We start from the raw sequence: 19,898 nt of genomic DNA, 5'->3' as shown, positions 1-19,898 counted from the left end.
TTCACTCCCTCCATCTTTGGCACACAGGTGGCAGCAGTGTAAACCAATGTCAAGATAACCATACAACCATAGGAAATACCTATCGACATCAGCCTTAAACATAGTTAAGGAATCTGACCCTGCAGCTCTCTGTGGCAAGGAATTCCAAAGAATCGATCCTCCGAGAGAAGAAATTCCTTCTCATCTCTGTCTTAAACTGGCACCCTTTTATCCTGAGACAATGGCCCTCTGGTCATAGACTCTCCAGGGAGGGGAAACATCCTGTCAGCATTTACCTGACAAGCCCCTTAAAAATGCTATATTTTACAATGAGATGAACCGCTGATTCTTCTATACTGCAGTGAGTAGAGTCCCAACCTATTTATCCTTTGCTCATAAGACAACCCCTCCATAACCAGGGATCATCTACGAGAACTTCTCTGAAGTGCCTCCAAAGAAATTATATTATACCGTAAATGAGGGGACTAAAACTGCTCACGTTACTCCACACATGGTCCCACTGTCATCTTGTGCAGTTGCAATAAGACTTCACTACATCTCTACAAGAAACCCCATGAAATAACGCCAACATTCCATTAACCTTCCAGATTACCTGCGGCTGCTGTGTGCTAGCTTTCATGTTCCATGTTCCAGTACCCCCCAAGTCCCTTGTGTGAAAGCCTTTTGTAGTTTTTCACCATTTAAGTAATATTCTATCCTGTTGTTCTTCCTTCCAAAATGAACAACTTCTCCTTTTCCCAAATCATATTCAATTTACCAACTTTATGCCCACGTACCTAACCTATCAATATCTCTTTGTAAATGGTCTGCATTCCTCTTGCAACTTGCCTTTCCATCTATTCTTTGCAAATATGGCTACAGTGCATTCGCTTTCTTCCTTTAAGTCATTCAGATATATTTTAAAACAGTTGTGGTCCCAACACTGATCCCTTTGGAACCAAACCGGTCAGGAGTCAAAATCTGCACTGCAGCAATACCTGAAACCTCTCTGACAGCACCTCTCACACCCCTGACCTATGCCACCCACATGGGCAACAGCAGCAGACCCATAGAAAAACCACCACATTCCCTCAACCATCCCTCAATTCATACATAATTCCAACTTGGAACTATAGTGTCATTCCTTCACTGTTGCTGAGTTAAAATCCTGGAATTCCCACCTGAACCACACCACAGGGACTGAACATTGCAAAAAGGCAATTCACCACTTCTTTCTCAAAGGCACTTAGAGATGGGCTACAAACATTAGCCTAACCAGCTGTGTCTGCATCTTGCAAAAGATAAAAACAAAGACATCACCATCTCAAGGAAACTTAAACAGATAAATAGAAAGCGGGGCATAACACCAGTGCTTCATCAGAGGCTCACTCTTGATGTTACCTAGAATGGTGACAAAACGTCTGAAAACTAACCTTCCAGCTCAGTGAGCAAACTCACATCCAGAACCTCAACCTGAGCTACAAATCTTCTCAAAACTCGATAAAAACAAATGCCTTGGCTGAATGGCTTCCACTTCCAAACAAAAATGAATGTCTTAAAAGTCTTGCTGAAAGTCTTTGGGCAGCTGTAGTAATGAATGGTGTGTGCATTTCCTTTACAGTTACCCCCAACATCTGCAAGGTCAAAATATTATTTGAAAATCTGGCTAATAGGAAAACTAGATAAAGTTTAGGATGTTAATCAAGATTCATCCATTTGAGAAACACCAAATTGTTACTAGAGGTGGCTTACCATTGGTTAAAATGAGAGGTATCGTTAAAGAACATTTCTTATAAACACCACAAAATCAAGCACATCCACCTTTGTGGTTGCACGCACATCACTAAAAAAAAAGCTTTGGTCCCTAACATTTACTAGTGTGCAAAAAGATCAGTGACTTCTAAATTGTATACCTATATATAGTACTGAACTTGTAGAATGAGCAAGACAGAAATTTCAAATGAGCCCAAGTGGGGTACTATGCTAGGATTGCACGATACCATTAATAACTAAATTAGGAAGGATCCATTGGTCACAATCTTTGTTTCATTCTTCTTTTCCTTTTGAAGATAAACTGGTCACTCTTTCAGAATGTTCCAGTGATATGCCAGGATTGTCTGAAAGCAGATACTGTTCTAGCCCTGATGTCCAGATTAAGGAAGCTTGCAAATTGGCTTTGGCTGTGGTGACTTAATTTGAGCAGGCTTGAAACAAACTTGTGAAGACCAACTATAGGAAATATTTTTTGAGAAAATAATGTTGAGAGTCTCACAAGTTAGTCCAAAAACCAAGACCTAGAGCAGTGCGCTGTCTGATTAATAAGTTCCATTCAGTTAAGGGCTTGAACTTGACTTGCATTCAATAATTCCTACTGGTAGATCTTAACTAATGGAGTAAAAGTCACAAATGTACTTTGCAGCAGTATAGTAAAGCAAAAGCTGACACCAACTCATGGAAGGAAATATTAAGGCCAGATGATAAAAGCTTTGCTAGAGAGCTCGGCTTAAAGAGGAACCTTAAAAAGGCAGCAAGATGTGAGGAGGTAATTTCAAACCTAATGGCCATGCTAACTGAAGGCATGGAGTGATTAAAATCGAGATGTGCAAGTTGTTCAAACGGGATAAGCATAGATACTCTGAGGGTTGTGAAGATAGAAATTGCAGAGTTAGAAAGGACTATCTCAGTGGAAGAGATTTGAAAGCAAGTATTTTAACAATAATTTTAAAGGCGAGATGTCACTCAAGTAGGACCCAGTTTTGATCAGTGAATACATGGATGTTAGTTGAACATGATTTGGTGTCAGAACACGAGCAGCTGAATTCTGGATTATCTCAAGTTAATGGAGAGTAGAATGTGGGAAACCTGAAAAGGATGCGCTAGGATTCCCAAACCTAGAGGTAACATAGGCACAGATGAGGATTTGATAGCAGATAAGCTGAGGCAGGGGTGGAATCAACTGATATTACAGAGGTGGAAACAGGCAATGTAATTGATGATGACAATATGTGCTTGGAACCTCTTGCAGTTTAATTTGATCATTTAGGGAAGAGTTCTGTTCGAAGGTAAATCCACATTTGGTATGTGGGAGGCTTTTAAGGAGAGGTTATTTAGCGTGCAGGAGAGACATGTTCCTGTGAAAATGAGGAATAGAAAAGGCAAGATTAGGGAGCCATGGATGACAGGTGAAATTGTGAGACTAGCCAAGAGAAAAAAGGTAGCATACATGAGGTCTAGGCAACTGAAGACAGACGAAGCTTTGCAAGAATATCGGGAATGTAGAGCGAATCTGAAAAAAGGGATTAAGAGGGCTAAGAGAGGACATGAGATATTGCTGGCAAACATGGTTAAGGAAAATCCCAAAGGCTTTTATTCATATATAAAGAGCAAGAGAGTACCAGAGAAAGGATTGGCCCACTTAAGGACAAAGAAGGAAAGTTATGCGCTGAGTCAGAGAAAATGGGTGACATTCTTAACGAGTACTTTGCATCGGTATTCACCAAGGAGAGGGACATGACGGATGTTGAGGTTAGGGATACATGTTTGCTTAGTCTTGGTCAAGATGACATAAGGAAGGAGGAAGTGTTAGGTATCCTAAAAGACATTAAGGTGGACAAGTCCCCAGGTCCGGATGGAATCTATCCCAGGTTTCTGAGGGAAGCGAGAGAGGAAATAGCCGGGGCCCTAACAGATATCTTTGCAGTGTCCTTAGACACGGGTGAGGTCCCAGAGGACTGGAGACTTGCTAATGTTGTCCCCTTGTTTAAAAAGGGCAGCAAGGATAATCCAGGTAATTATCGACCGGTGAGCCTGACGTCAGTGGTAGGGTAGCTACTGGAGAAGATACTGAGGGATAGGATCTATTCCCATTTGGAAGAAAATGGGCTTATCAGTGATAGGCAACATGGTTTTGTACAGGGAAGGTCATGACTTACCAACTTAATAGAATTCTTTGAGGATGTGACAAAGTTGATTGATGAGGGAAAGGCTGTAGATGTCATATACATGGACTTCAGTAAGGCGTTTGATAAGGTTCCCCATGGCAGGCTGATGGAGAAAGTGAAGTCACATGGGGTCCAGGGTGTGCTAGCTAGATGGATAAAAAACTGGCTGGGCAACAGGAGACAGAGGGTAGTAGTAGAAGGGAGTTTCTCAAATTGGAGACCTGTAACCAGTGGTGTTCCACAGGGATCTGTGTTGGGACCACTGTTGTTTGTGGTATATGTAAATAATCTGGAGGAAGATGTAGGTGGTCTGATCAGCAAGTTTGCTGATGACACTAAGATTGGTGGAGTAGCTGATAGTGAAGGGGACTGTCAGAAATTACAGCAGAATATGGATAGACTGGAGAGTTGGGCAGATAAATGGCAGATGGAGTTCAATCCGGGCGAATGCGAGTTGATGCATTTTGCAAGATCAAATTCAAGGGCGAACTATACAGTAAATGGAAAAGTCCTAGGGAAAATTGATGAACAGAGAGATCTGGGTGTTCAGGTCCATTGTTCCCTGAAGGTGACAACGCAGGTCAATAGGGTGGTCAAGAAGGCATATGGCATGCTTTCCTTCATTGGGCGGGGTATTGAGTACAAGAGTTGGCAGGTCATGTTGCAATTGTATAGGACTTTGGTTCGGCCACATTTGGAGTACTGTGTGCAGTCTGGTCGCCACATTACCAAAAGGATGTGGATGCTTTGGAGAGGGTGCGGAGGAGGTTCACCAGGATGTTGCCTGGTATGGAGGGTGCTAGCTATGAGAGAGATTGAATAGACTAGCATTATTTTCATTAGAAAGACGGAGATTGAGGGGGGACCTGATTGAGGTCTACAAAATTATGAGGGGTATAGACAGGGTGGATAGCAAAAAGCTTTTTCCCAGAGTAGGGGACTCAATTACTAGGGGTCCTGAGTTCAAAGTGAGAGGGGGAAAGTTTAAGGGAGATATGCGTGGAAAGTTCTTTACACAGAGGGTGGTGGGCGCCTGGAACACGTTGCCAGCAGAGGTGGTAGACGCAGACACGTCAGCGTCTTTTAAGATATATTTGGACAGATACATGGATGGGCAGGGAGCAAATGGACACAGACCGTTAGAAAATAGATGACAGGTTAGGCAGAGGATCTTGATCGGTGCAGGCTTGGAGGGCCGAAGGGCCGAAGGGCCTGTTCCTATGCTGTAGGTTTCTTTCTTTGTTTCAGAGCTGTGGGGTTGTGGTTGGGATTGGTGTCCTCAACATCCATGTAAAATAATAATATAACAGACAGCCAGTTTATTCTGACTTGTAATCACAGTCAAAGATGGCAATATATTTGTATTACTGTATCTTCTATATTCTAAGGCCATTAAATGGAGCCTACCCATCTGCAGGTGCGAAACAAGCCCACCACTACTGGAACAGGAATGAACCACATCTTCTGTCCCTATCGACTGGTCATCTATTCAACTGGTTTAGGAACAAGCATTAGATATGATCATTTCAGGTAAGGAACTCTCGTTGACCGAGGACTTCCCAACCATAATCAGATCAACTCACAAGTCATGGCCATATTTGAGTCACTGGACAGTCAGGAGTGGATTGTGTGACAAACTAACTAAACTCTCTGCTTATTTAAGCATCTGTTTTCTCTGCAGAGAGGCACAAGTATATGATATGCTGAAATGACAAGATCCCAGTGTGGGTTTCTATCTTGCAATTTTCAAACTCCATCAGCTTTTGTTCCTCACGAAGTGCGAGATAGAGATAGAGATAGAGATTTAAAACAAAAAGAATTCATGCACATGCCATATTCACGAGACAGGTAAGTTGCCCATCTACATCTTTAAACCGCTTTGACATTGACTCAGGATGACTGTTTTCAGCCTAAAGTCAGAAAAGTTACCAAGGTTCAACAACAAATTTAAAATTACTAGACTTTAGCTATTTAATTTATACTCATACTCTGTAATCTGTGTGTGACAGTGTTAACTCTGAGCATGTGTTCGTCAATGTTGGGGGGATCCTTATTACCTTCCTCATTGCAGGTTAAGAACTATAGAAACTATTTTCTTTCCTTTTTGGGAAAAGTGCAGAAAACCTGTCTTTGGAAGTCTTTTAGAATTGCCTTTAAAGAATAGTCTTTATTGTCACATGCACTCGAATGAGGCAGTGAAAAGTTTGTAATATCACCTCTCAGCGTCATCTTACGTAGGGTATCTAGGTAGATACTTTAAGTGTTGTGACAGAGTTAAAATTGTGAAAAATCATAAACTAGCATTGTAATACAGAGTTTAAAGCTCCAGAATGAGAATTAAAGGTGCCTTCAGAGTACTCAAATTACGGTGTTTACCACTGAGTCTGTGCCCACTAGTCCTCAGAACACAAGGCCTTGCTGCGTCTGCATGCCCACCTAAATAGCCAGAGCAGTACCGAGTCAACTACTCACTGAAATGGCAAATATATTCTTTCCTTTGAAAAAAACTATCATGGTAAAACAAAGAGATGAAAAAAAGCGTAGCCCTTCAACCCTCATCACTTGATTATAGCAGGATAAATGACATTCACATCTTGGAAGAACACTCCAATGCAGCACCTTATAATCTTAGATTTTATTTTCTGCCCTGAGTGTCTTCCTTGGGCATGCCCGTACCTGATCCAGACAAATGCCCTTCTCCTTTTACAGTGTTCAAGCTGGCTTTTAATAGTGTAGTTTATTTGAGACACTTGCCAGACTCTCAAAATTAGATGGCTCCTGCTCAGGTAAGCAGCCACTCAAAAGCAGCTTAGTGCTGACTGCATGCCACAGTTATTTAAACACTGCAGCAAAGCTAATTAGCCTATCTGTGGCTGAAGACACAATCATTTGTACGAAGAAGCAACTTTTTTCCTTCCCAAGAGACTTCAGGGAGTGTTAAGGTTCCTGCAATAAGATTAGTTCACTAGATTAGCTCCTGGGAGGTGAGTGAAGTAGGCCCATTTCCACCTGGTGTTTCGAAAAATGGGAAATAATCTTACTGAAACATACAAAACTCTGAAATGGCTTCCCAGGGTGGATACTGGGAGGTTGTGACCTTTGGCTGGGGAAGCTGGAACACGCACTCAGGACAAGATGTCAATTATTTGGGACTGAGATGGGAATCGTCCTTGTGAATTTTTGGAAATCTCTACCCCAGAGGGCATGAATGCTCTGACTTTGAATATATTCATAGTGGAATTTTGGGATTCAATTCAATTTAGTATCTATTTTTGTAATAGAAAGAGTAAAAAAAGTCAAGTTGAGGCAGAAGATTCATGACAATCTTATTAAATAGTGGCTCAAAGGGCCATTTGATCTCCTTCTCCAAAGATCATCTGTACTGTTTGTGTCTGAAGAAACAGGCATAGGTTAACCTGTTTCACCATACCTGTTTTTGAATCATAATAAATTTCATGGCCATAGAATCATAAAACAGCAGCAAAGAAGGAAGACAATTAGTGCTGAATGTTTTTGCTGTCTGTTTGAAATAGTTATCCAAAGTAACCCATTGTCCATCCTTTACCCTGTAAAAGCATGCGGCTGCTTGGAAGACATGTATTTGCAAAGGATTTTGCTTTAGAAACTCACTCTATTCTGCTGCCTTTCAGCTGTGATTTCTGGGTTCTTTATAAATTTGCAATTAAATGTAAACCTGCAGTGTCACATGTCCATTGAGAATTCCAAGTGAACAGAGTCCATTTTAATATAATTGCAAATAAAAGATAATTATTTAATCACTCTTATTAATCAATGAGCTTTATGCTGACGGAGCATTCCAAGTTGCTTCTCGATTCTCCATTAGTTCAACAAACAACAGATTACTGAACATCCCAAACATAAACAGAAATGGCTGGAAAGACCTAGTACATCTGGCAGCATCTGTGAATACAAAGCAGAGTTAACATTTCAGGCCCGCTGGCCCACAGAATATTCCAATTTATTAATACATTCCAGACCAAGCTGAATGTAAATGGCGTCTTCAGTAAATAACTGAAACTGACTAATATTTAATCAATCTTACCCAGTTAAATTAAGCTTGTTCAAATTTTGCATTAAAAACATGTTTTGCACCGTTTCTAATTAGCCTATCTGTGGCTGAAGACACAATAATTTGTATGAAGCAGCAACTTTTTTCCCTCCCAAGAGACTTCAGGAAGTGTTAAGGTTCCTGCAATAAGCTAACTGCCACTTTTAACTCTGACACCACAGTTTATTTGTGGTAGTTTTTTATGACATATTTTATCATTGCCAAGAAGAATGATCTTTCCATCGAGAATGTATGACGCACCCCCTGTCTCAGTAGGTACTGTTAGTTCTCTCTCTCTTGCTACTGGAATGTGCTGAGGCCAGAGAATTGCAAAAGTATGAGATGACCCCTTTCCTTGTTTCCCATCTCCTATCAGGTCAGCAGCTGCATTGAAGGAAATGACATCTCCCAACATGTCAAGAAGCATGACCACCTGTTGGGAGACTCAATTTGCTATAGCAGTTCTGATCTATCCAAAAAGCTCATGGCAGTAATCCTGAGAGCACAGTTATCATTCTGTATGCCTTATTGGGCAGCCAGACATCAACAGGATCCTTAGCACAGCTTAGAACATTACTATTCACTAAGGAAGTTGAATACCAACACCAATGGCACTCCATGTTTTTAGTCCCGTTTTGATGAGATGAAGCAACATTGGCCAGGATTTTACAACTAACAGTCTGAGATGAAGCTGTCTTACTTTGTACTGATGGCCTTAGTGACCTCCCCTATCTAGCAGGACAAGACAGACTGTAAATGTCACTTATATATCCAGCAGCAATCTAAAAAGGCTCAGGCATTGTAAAGTTCTGAAGAAGGGTCTAGGCCCGAAATGTCAGCTTTCCTGCTCCGCTAATGCTGCTTGGCCTGCTATGTTCGTCCAGCTCTACATCTTGTTATCTCAGATTCTCCAGCATCTGCAGTTCTTACTATCTCCAACTTTAATGCGCCTAACTCCCTCCAGATTACTGCTAGACATATAAGTGATATTCGAACTCTGTCAATTTCCCAAACCAAAAAGATTCCAATCATCCCAGAACGCTATGGACAATTTCAGTATGGCCAATGTATCTAACCTGCAGACCTTTGGTTTGCAAGAGGAAAGCGGAGCACCCAGAGGAAATCCATGGAGACACAGGGAGAGCATGCAAACTTCAGACAGACAGTAACCCGAGGCTGGAATCAAACCTGGGTCCCTGGCGCTATAAGACAGCAGTGTTAACCTTATTGATCTTCATTGAAGAGATTCCAGATGAAGGATAACATTGAGCAGCACAGGGTCTGGAAGATTCCAAATCAGTATCCATTATCCTAAACTGAGTTGCAGCCGTCTGTTCTGGCTGACAGACAATAGCAGAGACTCTGGTTGTGTCCTGGGGAGGTGGGAGTGTGAATGCTGTCTGGAAGTCACTGTCTGATTTACACTATAATAACACTGAGTGAATGCTGACAGCCCCATACAATCTGAGCCATTATGTTCAAAAATCACGAAAAAAAAAGTAGTAATTCTTATTCCAATAAACTTTCTGGCAATTTTACAATCTAAAAGTTGAATTTAATTTTCAAATGTGATTGTTCACTTTTAGTCAAATTCACCAAAAGAATTGATAAGTACTGTAAAAAAAGACCAACATTGATAATTATGAGGTTTATTACAGAGAAATAGTTCTACATTTACGATTTTTGTATTGGCTCCCAATTGTTCACATACCAATGTAAGACAATTAGTACTGTTTTCCTGTAACAGTAAACTGCTGAACTTGTCATTCAAACACGGTGGCCCTATAAGCATTGAAAATATTCCAGACAGCGTTTCCTTTTATCGTGCTTTAGTAACTTTATTCTTGATGATGATTAGAGTCTGTGCAATGCTCCAAGGAACAGAAACCCAGCGATGAGCTTATTTTACCAAATGCACTTCATCGCCCTTTTAATAGGCTTTAAAGAAAACCGATTCCAGCCAAAGAAATAGTTAAGGATAATAGAAGGATTAAGCCTTACTTAATTTACATGACATTAATCCTGTGGGGGTGACTTTTGCACAATTAAGTCATTTCTTGGAGATTTTCCTGCATAATTGACCGTAATTCAACTCCAGTAGTAACTAAAGTAGACCTTAGCTCATGGTACTAAGTAGAATCATTTAACACTGATTTCTCCCTGGCAGTTTAGATTTTCATTAGAATATCCTAGATACTCAATATAACCATGCACATAGTCTCTCAAATTTATTTTTTGACACAGTTAAATGAACAATGCTGTTTACAGGTTAATTCTGTTAACTCTTGAAAAGCCATAGTCCAAAAGAAACATTGCCAGAATATGTTTATGTTAGAAATGTAGGGTATATATCTGTAATCCAGCAGACTCAGACTGATCCTTGGCTTGACCAGAGACTTTGCCAGGCTAATGAGAGGTCATGTGTCCAATATACTCCTTGGGCCCCTGGCCTGTGCTGTCCAGGCACACTGAAACCAAAGTCCAGCATGTGACCTGTCTGCTTATTTACTCTAGCCATCTTGGTTTTGGTCACTGATATTTCTGAGGAACAGGATATGCTGCTGTCGAAAAAAGACAACTTTGAGGCTGCACTTCAGATACGCCAGCATCTCCGGTGTTGTTCGGTGAGTGGGAATCTACCAAAACACTAACTAGCAAATCCAGTCTATAACTATCTCTAAATCCTGTAAGTAACCCACAACTATTCCCTCTGTAACTAGCAATAAACCCACTTGTTGCAAAGTTCTGACTCTTTAAAATGAACTTCAAAATTGTACTGTAAGGGACAAGGGTCGATGAGGAATGTAAATATTTCCTACATTTCACACAATTCCTGTTTATCAAGACCTTCAGAAGTATGGAAAGGGAACATCAAGCTCAGCTGTCATTCTGTTCAATTGTCCATGTTCCTATGACTACCCCATCCCTGTATTGGAGGGGGTAGCTAATGTAATGCAGGGGCAAATACATTAAAGTATGATCACCTGCCTGAGGACCAAGAGGAATGCCAGTTTTCTTAAAACCAGAGACCAGCAAGGCTTTTGGTCTTCCAATTAGGCAGATATTCAAGAAAAGCAAGCATTAAACATTTTATCGCCACCTCACCCAAACTCAATTGGTTGCACTAAGCTTCTCAGTCAGAAGATTGCAGGATGGGGCTCCACACCATGACAAACCTTAGTAACTAGGCCAAGAGGCCCACTCAGTCAGAGATGTCACTGGCTTTGCCTCATTTAAACAAGGTACAATCTGTCTATTCCAGTGGTTTAACAGGATGGGGTTACATTAAACAATCCAAGGAAAATTTGTTTGCTTCAAAACTGTTTCCTGTAGGCTATGTCAAAAGCCCAAACAGCAAACAGTGTCATGGCTGTTAGCTACACAGCTTGTGCAGTGCTTTCCATTGCTAATACGGAGGAAAGCCATTGAAAAAATACACGTGAAGTCCTAAGACACTAGACAGAAGTTACACTACAGCGACTTGTAAATTCTCATTTGGCAGCACTCTCCAAACCCACAATCTCTGCCACCTAAACCAGATGCTGGGGAGCATCACCACCTGAAAGTTTCCCTCCAAGTCAGATATCATGCTGACTTGGAACTATATCATTGTTCCTTCACTGTCGCTGGTTCAAAATCCTGGAACTCCTTTGCCAACAATATTGCAGCTGTCCTTATACCAGATGCACTGCAATGGTTTAAAAAGGCAGTTCATGACCACTTTTTCAATTGCAATCAGAGATAGGCAACAAATGCTGTGCTAATCTATAACACCTACTTTTCATGAGAGAATAAGTAAAATGAAGACAGCATGGAGAGGTTGGGGCCTTTATCATTAACGCTGAAAAGATCAAGTTATAATCTGACAGAGGTCGTCCAGGTTATAAAGGATTAAAAGCAGATGGCTATAGCAGCCTGAAAATGCTCAAAATCATCTGATCTTGGAAGTTAAACAGGTCTGATAGTGCTTAGAATAAAAGGCCACCTGGGAATAGCAGTTACTATAGGCTTGTACTACAGTGGTAGTGCCCTTTCCTCTGGACCAGAAGATCCAGCTTCCACTCCCAACATATCTGAACAGGTTTATTTAAAAAATTATAAAGGATTATAATAACTTAAATAGAAATAGATTCATTTCACTGCTGACTGGCTCAGAACAGGAGCACACAAATTTAAACTAATTAATGGGTAGGTTAGTTGGAAAACAAAAGGGAGGTGCAGAATTCCACCACTCAGTTATAGCAGTGCCCATAAACTCATTTCATTGTTTGAAAAAGTGGGATGACAGAGGGTACGACAGCGTGTAGAACCAGATGAGGCGGCACGTGCCGAGAGAAGTATTGGTACTGTCTTAATCAAGAATCACCTGCAAGGTTTTGGGAGTTCTAATGGAGAATAAACACTCAAAACATTATAACCAACATATTTTCTCTTCACATTCTGTTTACTCCCTGTTCCATTTCTCGTTTCTATGATTCAAACTGCACGCACAGATTTATTTCCTTTTGACAAACATATGTTTTCAAAAGCAGTAGATGATTATATGCAAAATTGTATCCTTTTCAAAAAAAAAATTGCAGTCTGTTTGTGTTTTTTTTATTCGAAATAGTATTCTTTATTTCACAGAAATGGTCAGGTTGATTTTAGCTATATTACTTTTGGTGCACAAATCAAATATTTGCATTACTTGTGTTTAAAACTTCGCATGTGTGACGCTATAGAACTAGAAATCTCAGAACTCGTCTTGTTCTGGCCGTAGTACTCCACAAATTCACTGTTGGGTCCAACAAGATACATGATTATTGTGTGGTCAACCTGAAACAAATAGACAGCATTATGGAACTTAACACTTTGTACAAGAGTCCTTTAATTTATGTACCTAAATTAGAACTGAAAGTTCCTTCAGCTCCCTAATTTTATTTCAAACAGTAATGAATCTTTGTACCTGTCTTTCCCAGACAGTAGTTGAAGTACGGACAATGAATATGACTCAAACAAAGGAAAATAGGTTCTCAACCAACAAGGGAGCCAAAGGTATGGAATGATGGAATTATGGAATTGAGCACTACGCATCTGTGAACGTATTGAATGTGAGAGAGAGAGAGAGGGGCGGAGAGAGAGAAAATGATATACCACGTTCATGGTGTACTCGTCTAATTTGTATGTCCGGGTGTTCAAAACTTACTTAAAAGCAAAGGACTCCAGAAGCAAATTTAAAAATAACACATAAAACAAAACAACCACTGACAACATTCAACAGCCTCTCAGTCTTTAAAGCAACAGTTGATGCTAAAGTTTAGTTACAAATTGGCCCCAATCAGTTCTAAACTCTCAATTTCTGAGATCCAGCATCTGCATTCAACTGAGAAATGAAAATCTCTCTATAGTTGCTGTATATAAAAGTTTTATGTGACAATAAACTAGTTTCCAATGGGAGAAATGCAGAAATACAAAATAACTTACAACTCCATCTAAATTGAGGAAAATAAAGACTGAATGATCTGGTGCTCTTTCACTCATAGGGAAGAGTTTACTGAATTAATTAATAACAATTTTCATGGTCCACACAGCTCTCTTGATCAGATTATGATTATTTGTTTGAAATTAGCATTGTAAAAGCTTCCTTTGCATCTATTTTAGGATGTGAGAGAATGAAATAGCGGCATTGTAGTACATGTGCCACAGTATCAAGAATGCATACGCACTTTGAAGCTTTTTCCTTCCTGTTGTTGCATTTGCTACTTTTGCAGCCAATATTCATTTGAAACAGGGAAAATCAAACTTAGCACCAAGGAAATAAACTAAAGGTGGTGTAGAGATGCTGACACACTGGAAAATGGCTACAGCAAAATCCTGTTCAATCACACAGAGATTATTCAAGTGTTTAACTCTAATTTCTCAATTCTGTACACCAAAGTAATGTGGGTAAAATGTCAGTGTGGGGTATATTTTAAATATAAATTGACACCTTCAGACTTTAAAAGAGAATTTAATCAGAGAAACTGAAAGTAAACAACGCTGACTTTTCTAATGTTGATCTTGCCTAGCGCAAACCCTATGCAATGTAACCTTTATGCCTCTGTATAAGTTTTTCTGATCTGTAATGTAATAATCAATCAAAACATAGCGACAACTTTCATTCTAGAATGCTGAAGGAATTGACTACAGGTTTTCTGACAAATATTTTTTCAAAATTCATAGCAGTCCAAAGGATTGGAAAATATAAATTGGACAACTAACTTCAAATTAAAATGCTATGAAGGGTCATCCATCACTTGTAGACTTGTGGCCTAACTTGGAAGATATCTTTCACTGTCCTATGCAACAGGATAACGCATTTGATTGAAACCCATCAGATAAATAGGAATTTATTAAAATAGTGCTAAATAGTTGATTTGCAGAAAACAAATAACAGTGAATAGGCAGCTATCTAATTAACAACTAGCGAAGGGATGCTAGTCTTAGTAATAAGGTTGCCGTTTATATTTTTATAACAGATTAAGAGGAACTAATTGGTCAACAGTGTTCAAATTTACAGCCACCACTAAAGAAGGAGCAGCAGCAAATCATGAACGTCAACGTACATGATTTTAAAGGACAGGTCCAATCAGTTGGTGGAGACAATGCAATATAATGTAACGGAAACACGAGGTTTATCAGAAAAAAACCATAGTATGGATTATGTCCTAAATGGGACCATATTTGAGATGTTGTAACAGGACACAGAGATCTTGGAGTTTTATTGGAAAAGTCACTAAACAACGCTTCCTGACTGCTTAAAAAAATGTTGGGATGTTTAGCAAGAGACATTGAACGGGCTCATGGCTGATTTGTTTGCAACTCAAAACTACATTCCTGCCTAGCTATTACAAGTTTGCACGCCCTTGCTTAAGAGTCTATCTACATCTCCTTTAATAGTATTCAAGGACTCAGCTTCCACCATCGTTTTGGGAAGAGAGTTTTTCGGTTGAGATAAAAAAAAATGCCTCAACACTGTTTGAAATGGACAACTTAGTGACTCTTAGTTCCAGATCCTCCCAGAAGAGGAAACATCTTTTCCACATCCAGCCTGTCAAGATGCCTCAGGATCTTAAATTAGATTAAAGTTTTGGAGTTATATAGCATGGAAACAGGCCCTTTGATCCAACCAGTCAAGGCTGACCATAATCCCAAAATAAACTAGTCCCACCTGCCTACACTTGGCCCAAAACCCACCAAATGTTTCTTATTCATTTACTTATCCAAATGTCTTTTAAACGAAGTAACTGTGCCTGTACTCATCGCTTTTTCTAGAAGTTCATTCCACACAAGAATCACGATATACGCAAGAAGAATCGCCCCCTATGTTCTTTTTTAAAATCTTTCTCTTCTCACTTCAAAATATGTCCCCTGGTCTTGCAATTCCCCACCTTACAGAAAGGGCACCTGCCATTCATTTCATCTATAACCGTCATTATTTTATAAACCTTGATGAGGTCACCCCTCAACCTCTTATGTTCCAGTGATAAAAGTCCTAGCTTATCCAGCTTCTCCCTAAAACTCTCACCCTCCATTCCTGGCAACATCCTGGTCAACCACTTCTGAACCTTTTCCTGCTTAATAATATCCTTCCTGAAACAGCGATTTTTAAAAAAAAAGTTTTAATATACATTTTCTTTAATAGACGTTTTAATCAAGTCAACTTTTACTTCTCCAAACTCCAGTGGATACAAGCCTAGCCTGTTCGACCTTTGCCCTGAACTGCTTCCAATATGTTTTTATCCTTCAATAAACAGGGTACCAAAACACTGCGTGTAGTACTCCAGAAGTAGTCTCACTAGTGCCCTGGACAACTGAACCATAACCTCTCTAATTGTGTTCGATTCCTCTCACATACTGGTCAGGGCAGGTGTAGCATTTCCTGCAGTTGCAGGGTAAAGTGCCAGGGGCGGTGGGGCTGGTGGGGATTGTGGAGTGAACAAGGGAGTCACGGAGAGAGCAGTCCCTCGGGAAGGCAGATAAGGGTGGGGTAGGATGATGCGTATATCTTTTCGTAGCTTCCTTATGTCATCTTTGCAACTTCCTTTCCGCCTATCTTTGTGTCATTGGTAAATTTGGCAACTGTTCCTTCTGTCTTCTCATAAAGACATTTGAACAAGTTCTAAAAGGTTGAGTTCTCACTGATTCCTGTGGCACATGGCTAGTTACATCTTGCCAACCTAAAAATGACCTAGTGATGCCCACTTTCTGCTCCCTGTTGACCAGACCATGTATAAATATATATATCTTGCTAAGTTAGTTTAAAACTGTATTTGGCTTGGGTGAGGCCAGAGTTCTGCCTTCCTGTTTTGGAACAAAAATTCAGTTATTGAAGAAATTACAGAGATGACAATGCAGTTTACTCCAAAACATGAAGGAATGGTGTGTGAGGATAGATTCACTGCTTTGGACCTCTGCTTTTTGAAAACGAGAATATTAAGAAAGGATAGGATTTAAAATTATGGCAGATTTGGACATCTGAGACCATTAAAACAAAGACATTGGAGCAGAAGTAGGCCATTCAGCCCATCACAATTCAACAAGCTCATGATTGATTTGATAATCCTCAACTCCATGTTAAGCTTTTTCCTTTTGATTCCAAGTTAACCTCTTTGCATGCACAGCATTTAGGCACAGGGTATCCTGTTTGTCATTTAAGGAGATGCAAGAGGAAGTTTTATGTACTGAAAAGGTAGTTCATAAATGGAACAGATTATTCATTCAGCTCTGAAACAAGAAATCATAATTGGTTTCGGGAAGAAGCAAAAGTATGTAAATAACAACAAAAGGGGAGCTCAGAATTAATTATAAATATACCAAATGAATACTATGGATAAATGGGGTCAATTGATTGCAAAACTCCTCCTGCCCAAAAATGGTTACTATCATATAATGTTTTGGAAATAAAGACAATCAAATGTTGGCCAATGGCAATAATTGTACTTACAATATAATCATTGTCCTCATCTTTAGGTCCTTGGCTATAATAGACTCTGTACGCCCTCGATACTTGTTCTATTTGCTCTTGCGACCCTGTTAAGCCAATTAACTTTGGAGAAAACTCTGAAGAAAGAATCAAAGATTTATTTGTATTTCATGACAATACACACCTTTAAAATAATCCTTACACATTAACACAAAGAACTGCATTATCTAGCAGCTTTCACAAACTGAGGATACTCCAAAGTAATTTGAAGTGTGAGCTACAAATAAACACATGCCAACTTAAAGATCAAGTGGTTGAAGCCTTATGCACTAGCACCATACAGGCACTGAAAACATCAATATTATGAAGCAGATTGAATACTTATTTTCTTTCTATTTTCTTTTTCCTTACATATGGATGCAGCAATAGGCCTCAAGGAAGATTTTTTTTCAAAAATACTAATCAGAAAATTGAAAATAAATGGCAAACACAGCAAATTCTGAAGAAACAATAGAAAATAGTATAAGTAAAAAGATCAATCTGCCTGTTTTAAGATAAGGATTAAACCAGAAGCATTAAATTTTCTTTTTGCCAAAGCCGTTGAACTGTTCATGAATAACTCCAGAATTTTCTTTTTCTTTGAAAGGTTACTCAACCTACTAAAGGGGTTGAAATCAGTTTCAGTTAGGTAACTAGTTTGCAAAGGCTGGCTCGGAACATAAGATACAGTAAGCTTGGATGAAATACAGACAGTGCCTAAAAAAGTGGGGAAACAGCAGACAATGTTTGTCTGTAACCAGAGTTAGTTTGACACTTCACATAGATACGACTAACTTTCCCAAGGTGCACAATTCAACCATTTATAACCCGACTCCGCTTATCAATTTGTCGAGGTGTCCAATAACATTACCTTTGACGTATCTTGCCATGGCCTCAACATTATCCCGGTCAGGATCTATTGTGATCAGGAGCGGAGTCAGGTTTGGCAAAGTGGGTATTTTTTCTGTAATGGGAAGCATAAGAGAAATATAAGCTCACTCTAAACTAAATAAGGGCATCTAATGTATGGCAGCCATTAGACAAGTTACAACAACTCTCAATGCGTTCCCTATCCATGCAGAACTAAATAACCAAACTAACAGTTTCAAGGCCAGTTCCATACAGAAAAGATATTTTATGCAAAAATACAGGTCCTGCTCTAATTACATCTATATAATGTCAGAAGATTAGAAGGTATCAACAATTTTCCCTCAAAGTTAATAACTACATTTCGGTATTTTATTGTTGAAACATAGTAGATAGATTTGTCAATACTTGAATAAAATGGATGTTTTATTTCTTGTTTTTTCTATCTCCTATTGTCCTATTCTCCTTTATTCTTGTACATGATTACATCCATGACATACCATGACTATTATTGATTTGTCCGTAAATTACAAATATTATTTCACTGGCTTCGTTCTGAACTCAAAAGCTAACTCTAGATCCAAATCAATGCTTTCATATTTTATGAAGGATTTCCTGCTAAACCAAAGCTTCACACAGAAATCCTCAATCACCCATCTAAGATTGGTTATCATCTGTGTTATTTTACATGGGACAAACAGAGCCTTGAAGCACTGCAGCTAATACATAACTTGAAAAGCAGAATGCTGTAGATTCTGGAAATCTGAAAGCTGTTTTTATTGTAGCTGGTAGAGAACCGTTTCTTAACTTGCAGACAAGTGTGATGCTATAAACTTCAGAACTTTAACAACTGTTCATGGATTGAAAGAATTAGAAATTACTCTTTTGGGAATGAACTGTTTCTGGAGATAAAAGGAGAAGGAATTGAAAGCAACATGTATGTTAGCCTGGGAAATGAAGGAGTTGAAGCCACATAAACAGATTGTTTCAACAAGTGCTTGATAACTGGCTGCCTTATGCCACAGGGGCAAATGATTGCCCTGCAGAAGAATTCAGGGAATTAATGGTAGGACAGGCCATGTTTCAAACATACAGCTTACACCAAATGTAACAAGGAACACCAAAGCTATGTTGAGTGCAGCTGGCTTTCACTCTTGTTAAGAAAACAAGCAACAGACTTGGTGACTTTGGAAGTGCCATAAATAACGTCTCACCTTGAGCTTAACAAGACATAAGGTCCTATAAGAATTCAACTCCAGGATTCTTCAGCAGCAGTAGCACTCCGGAAAACAACAGTTTAAAAATTGAACCAAGGACATATCCAGAGACAGATGCTGTCAGTTTGAATTGTAACTAAATTCTACCATTAATTGGGCAAAGGCAAGTTGGGTTGTTAGGTTTAACTTGCTTATTTGAGGGGTTTTATTTTGGTTGTTACATACAGTAAGGTCTAAAAAATTATTTCAGTATTCGAATGTAAGATTTCTTAATAGTAGCTAAACGAAAGGCACCTTGTGGTAATTTACACAAAACACAAGGAAACCCAAATAGTTGATTGCTTATTATAAAGCAAAGTGTTCTCATAACTATTCAGAATGGATAGAAAAGTTAGTTTTGATTAAACATTGTTTTGGTTCTCACATGGCTTAATAAGATTGGCTTCTGTTACTAACCAGCCTGAAACTAACGAGTGACTAACAGAGGTTAGTAATATGGCGAAATAAAGTATGCCTTTACTAAAGTACTCTATAAGGAAACACTAGGCCTCCTCTGTGTAATCAATTAAAAGCCAACTAAATAAGTACACAACAATTGTTTAAAAAAAAACTTAACAGGTGATAGAAAACACATAAACCATATTTCTGGACATCCTCTAAACAACTTCAATACCTGTGGTGCATCAATACCTGGTCACGAAAGACAAAGTAAGTGGCATTGAAATCGACCTCCCAATCAAAAGCTGTGATACCTTGAAACCCCAACAGTTCTTGGCCACTCTGGATAGTGTCTCTACTTCTGTCCAGAAGAACCTGGCTCGAGTCCCAGCCCAGGACTTGAT

The 19,898-nt window shown here is 39.3% G+C and overlaps 1 protein-coding gene across 2 annotated transcripts in view; it reads right to left on the bottom strand.

Annotated features, from left to right (window-relative positions):
* Positions 1-12,569: 12,569 nt before the first annotated feature.
* The window catches only part of LOC125463623 (protein SCO1 homolog, mitochondrial-like), a 25,801-nt gene continuing 18,472 nt past the window's right edge, over positions 12,570-19,898 (bottom strand). For both annotated transcript variants that reach the window (XM_048555138.2, XM_048555140.2), the window contains 3 exons: positions 17,844-17,936; positions 16,955-17,070; positions 12,570-12,804 (listed from right to left, as the gene is read on the bottom strand). In XM_048555138.2, the coding sequence (XP_048411095.1) occupies positions 12,673-12,804; positions 16,955-17,070; positions 17,844-17,936 (341 nt within the window). In that variant the 3' untranslated portion in view covers positions 12,570-12,672. The remainder of the gene's footprint in view (positions 12,805-16,954; positions 17,071-17,843; positions 17,937-19,898) is intronic.

This window comes from Stegostoma tigrinum, chromosome 22, assembly GCF_030684315.1.
Source record: "Stegostoma tigrinum isolate sSteTig4 chromosome 22, sSteTig4.hap1, whole genome shotgun sequence".
In the NCBI taxonomy this organism is placed as follows: domain Eukaryota; kingdom Metazoa; phylum Chordata; class Chondrichthyes; order Orectolobiformes; family Stegostomatidae; genus Stegostoma; species Stegostoma tigrinum.
This window is presented reverse-complemented; position numbering and strand designations above follow the sequence as displayed.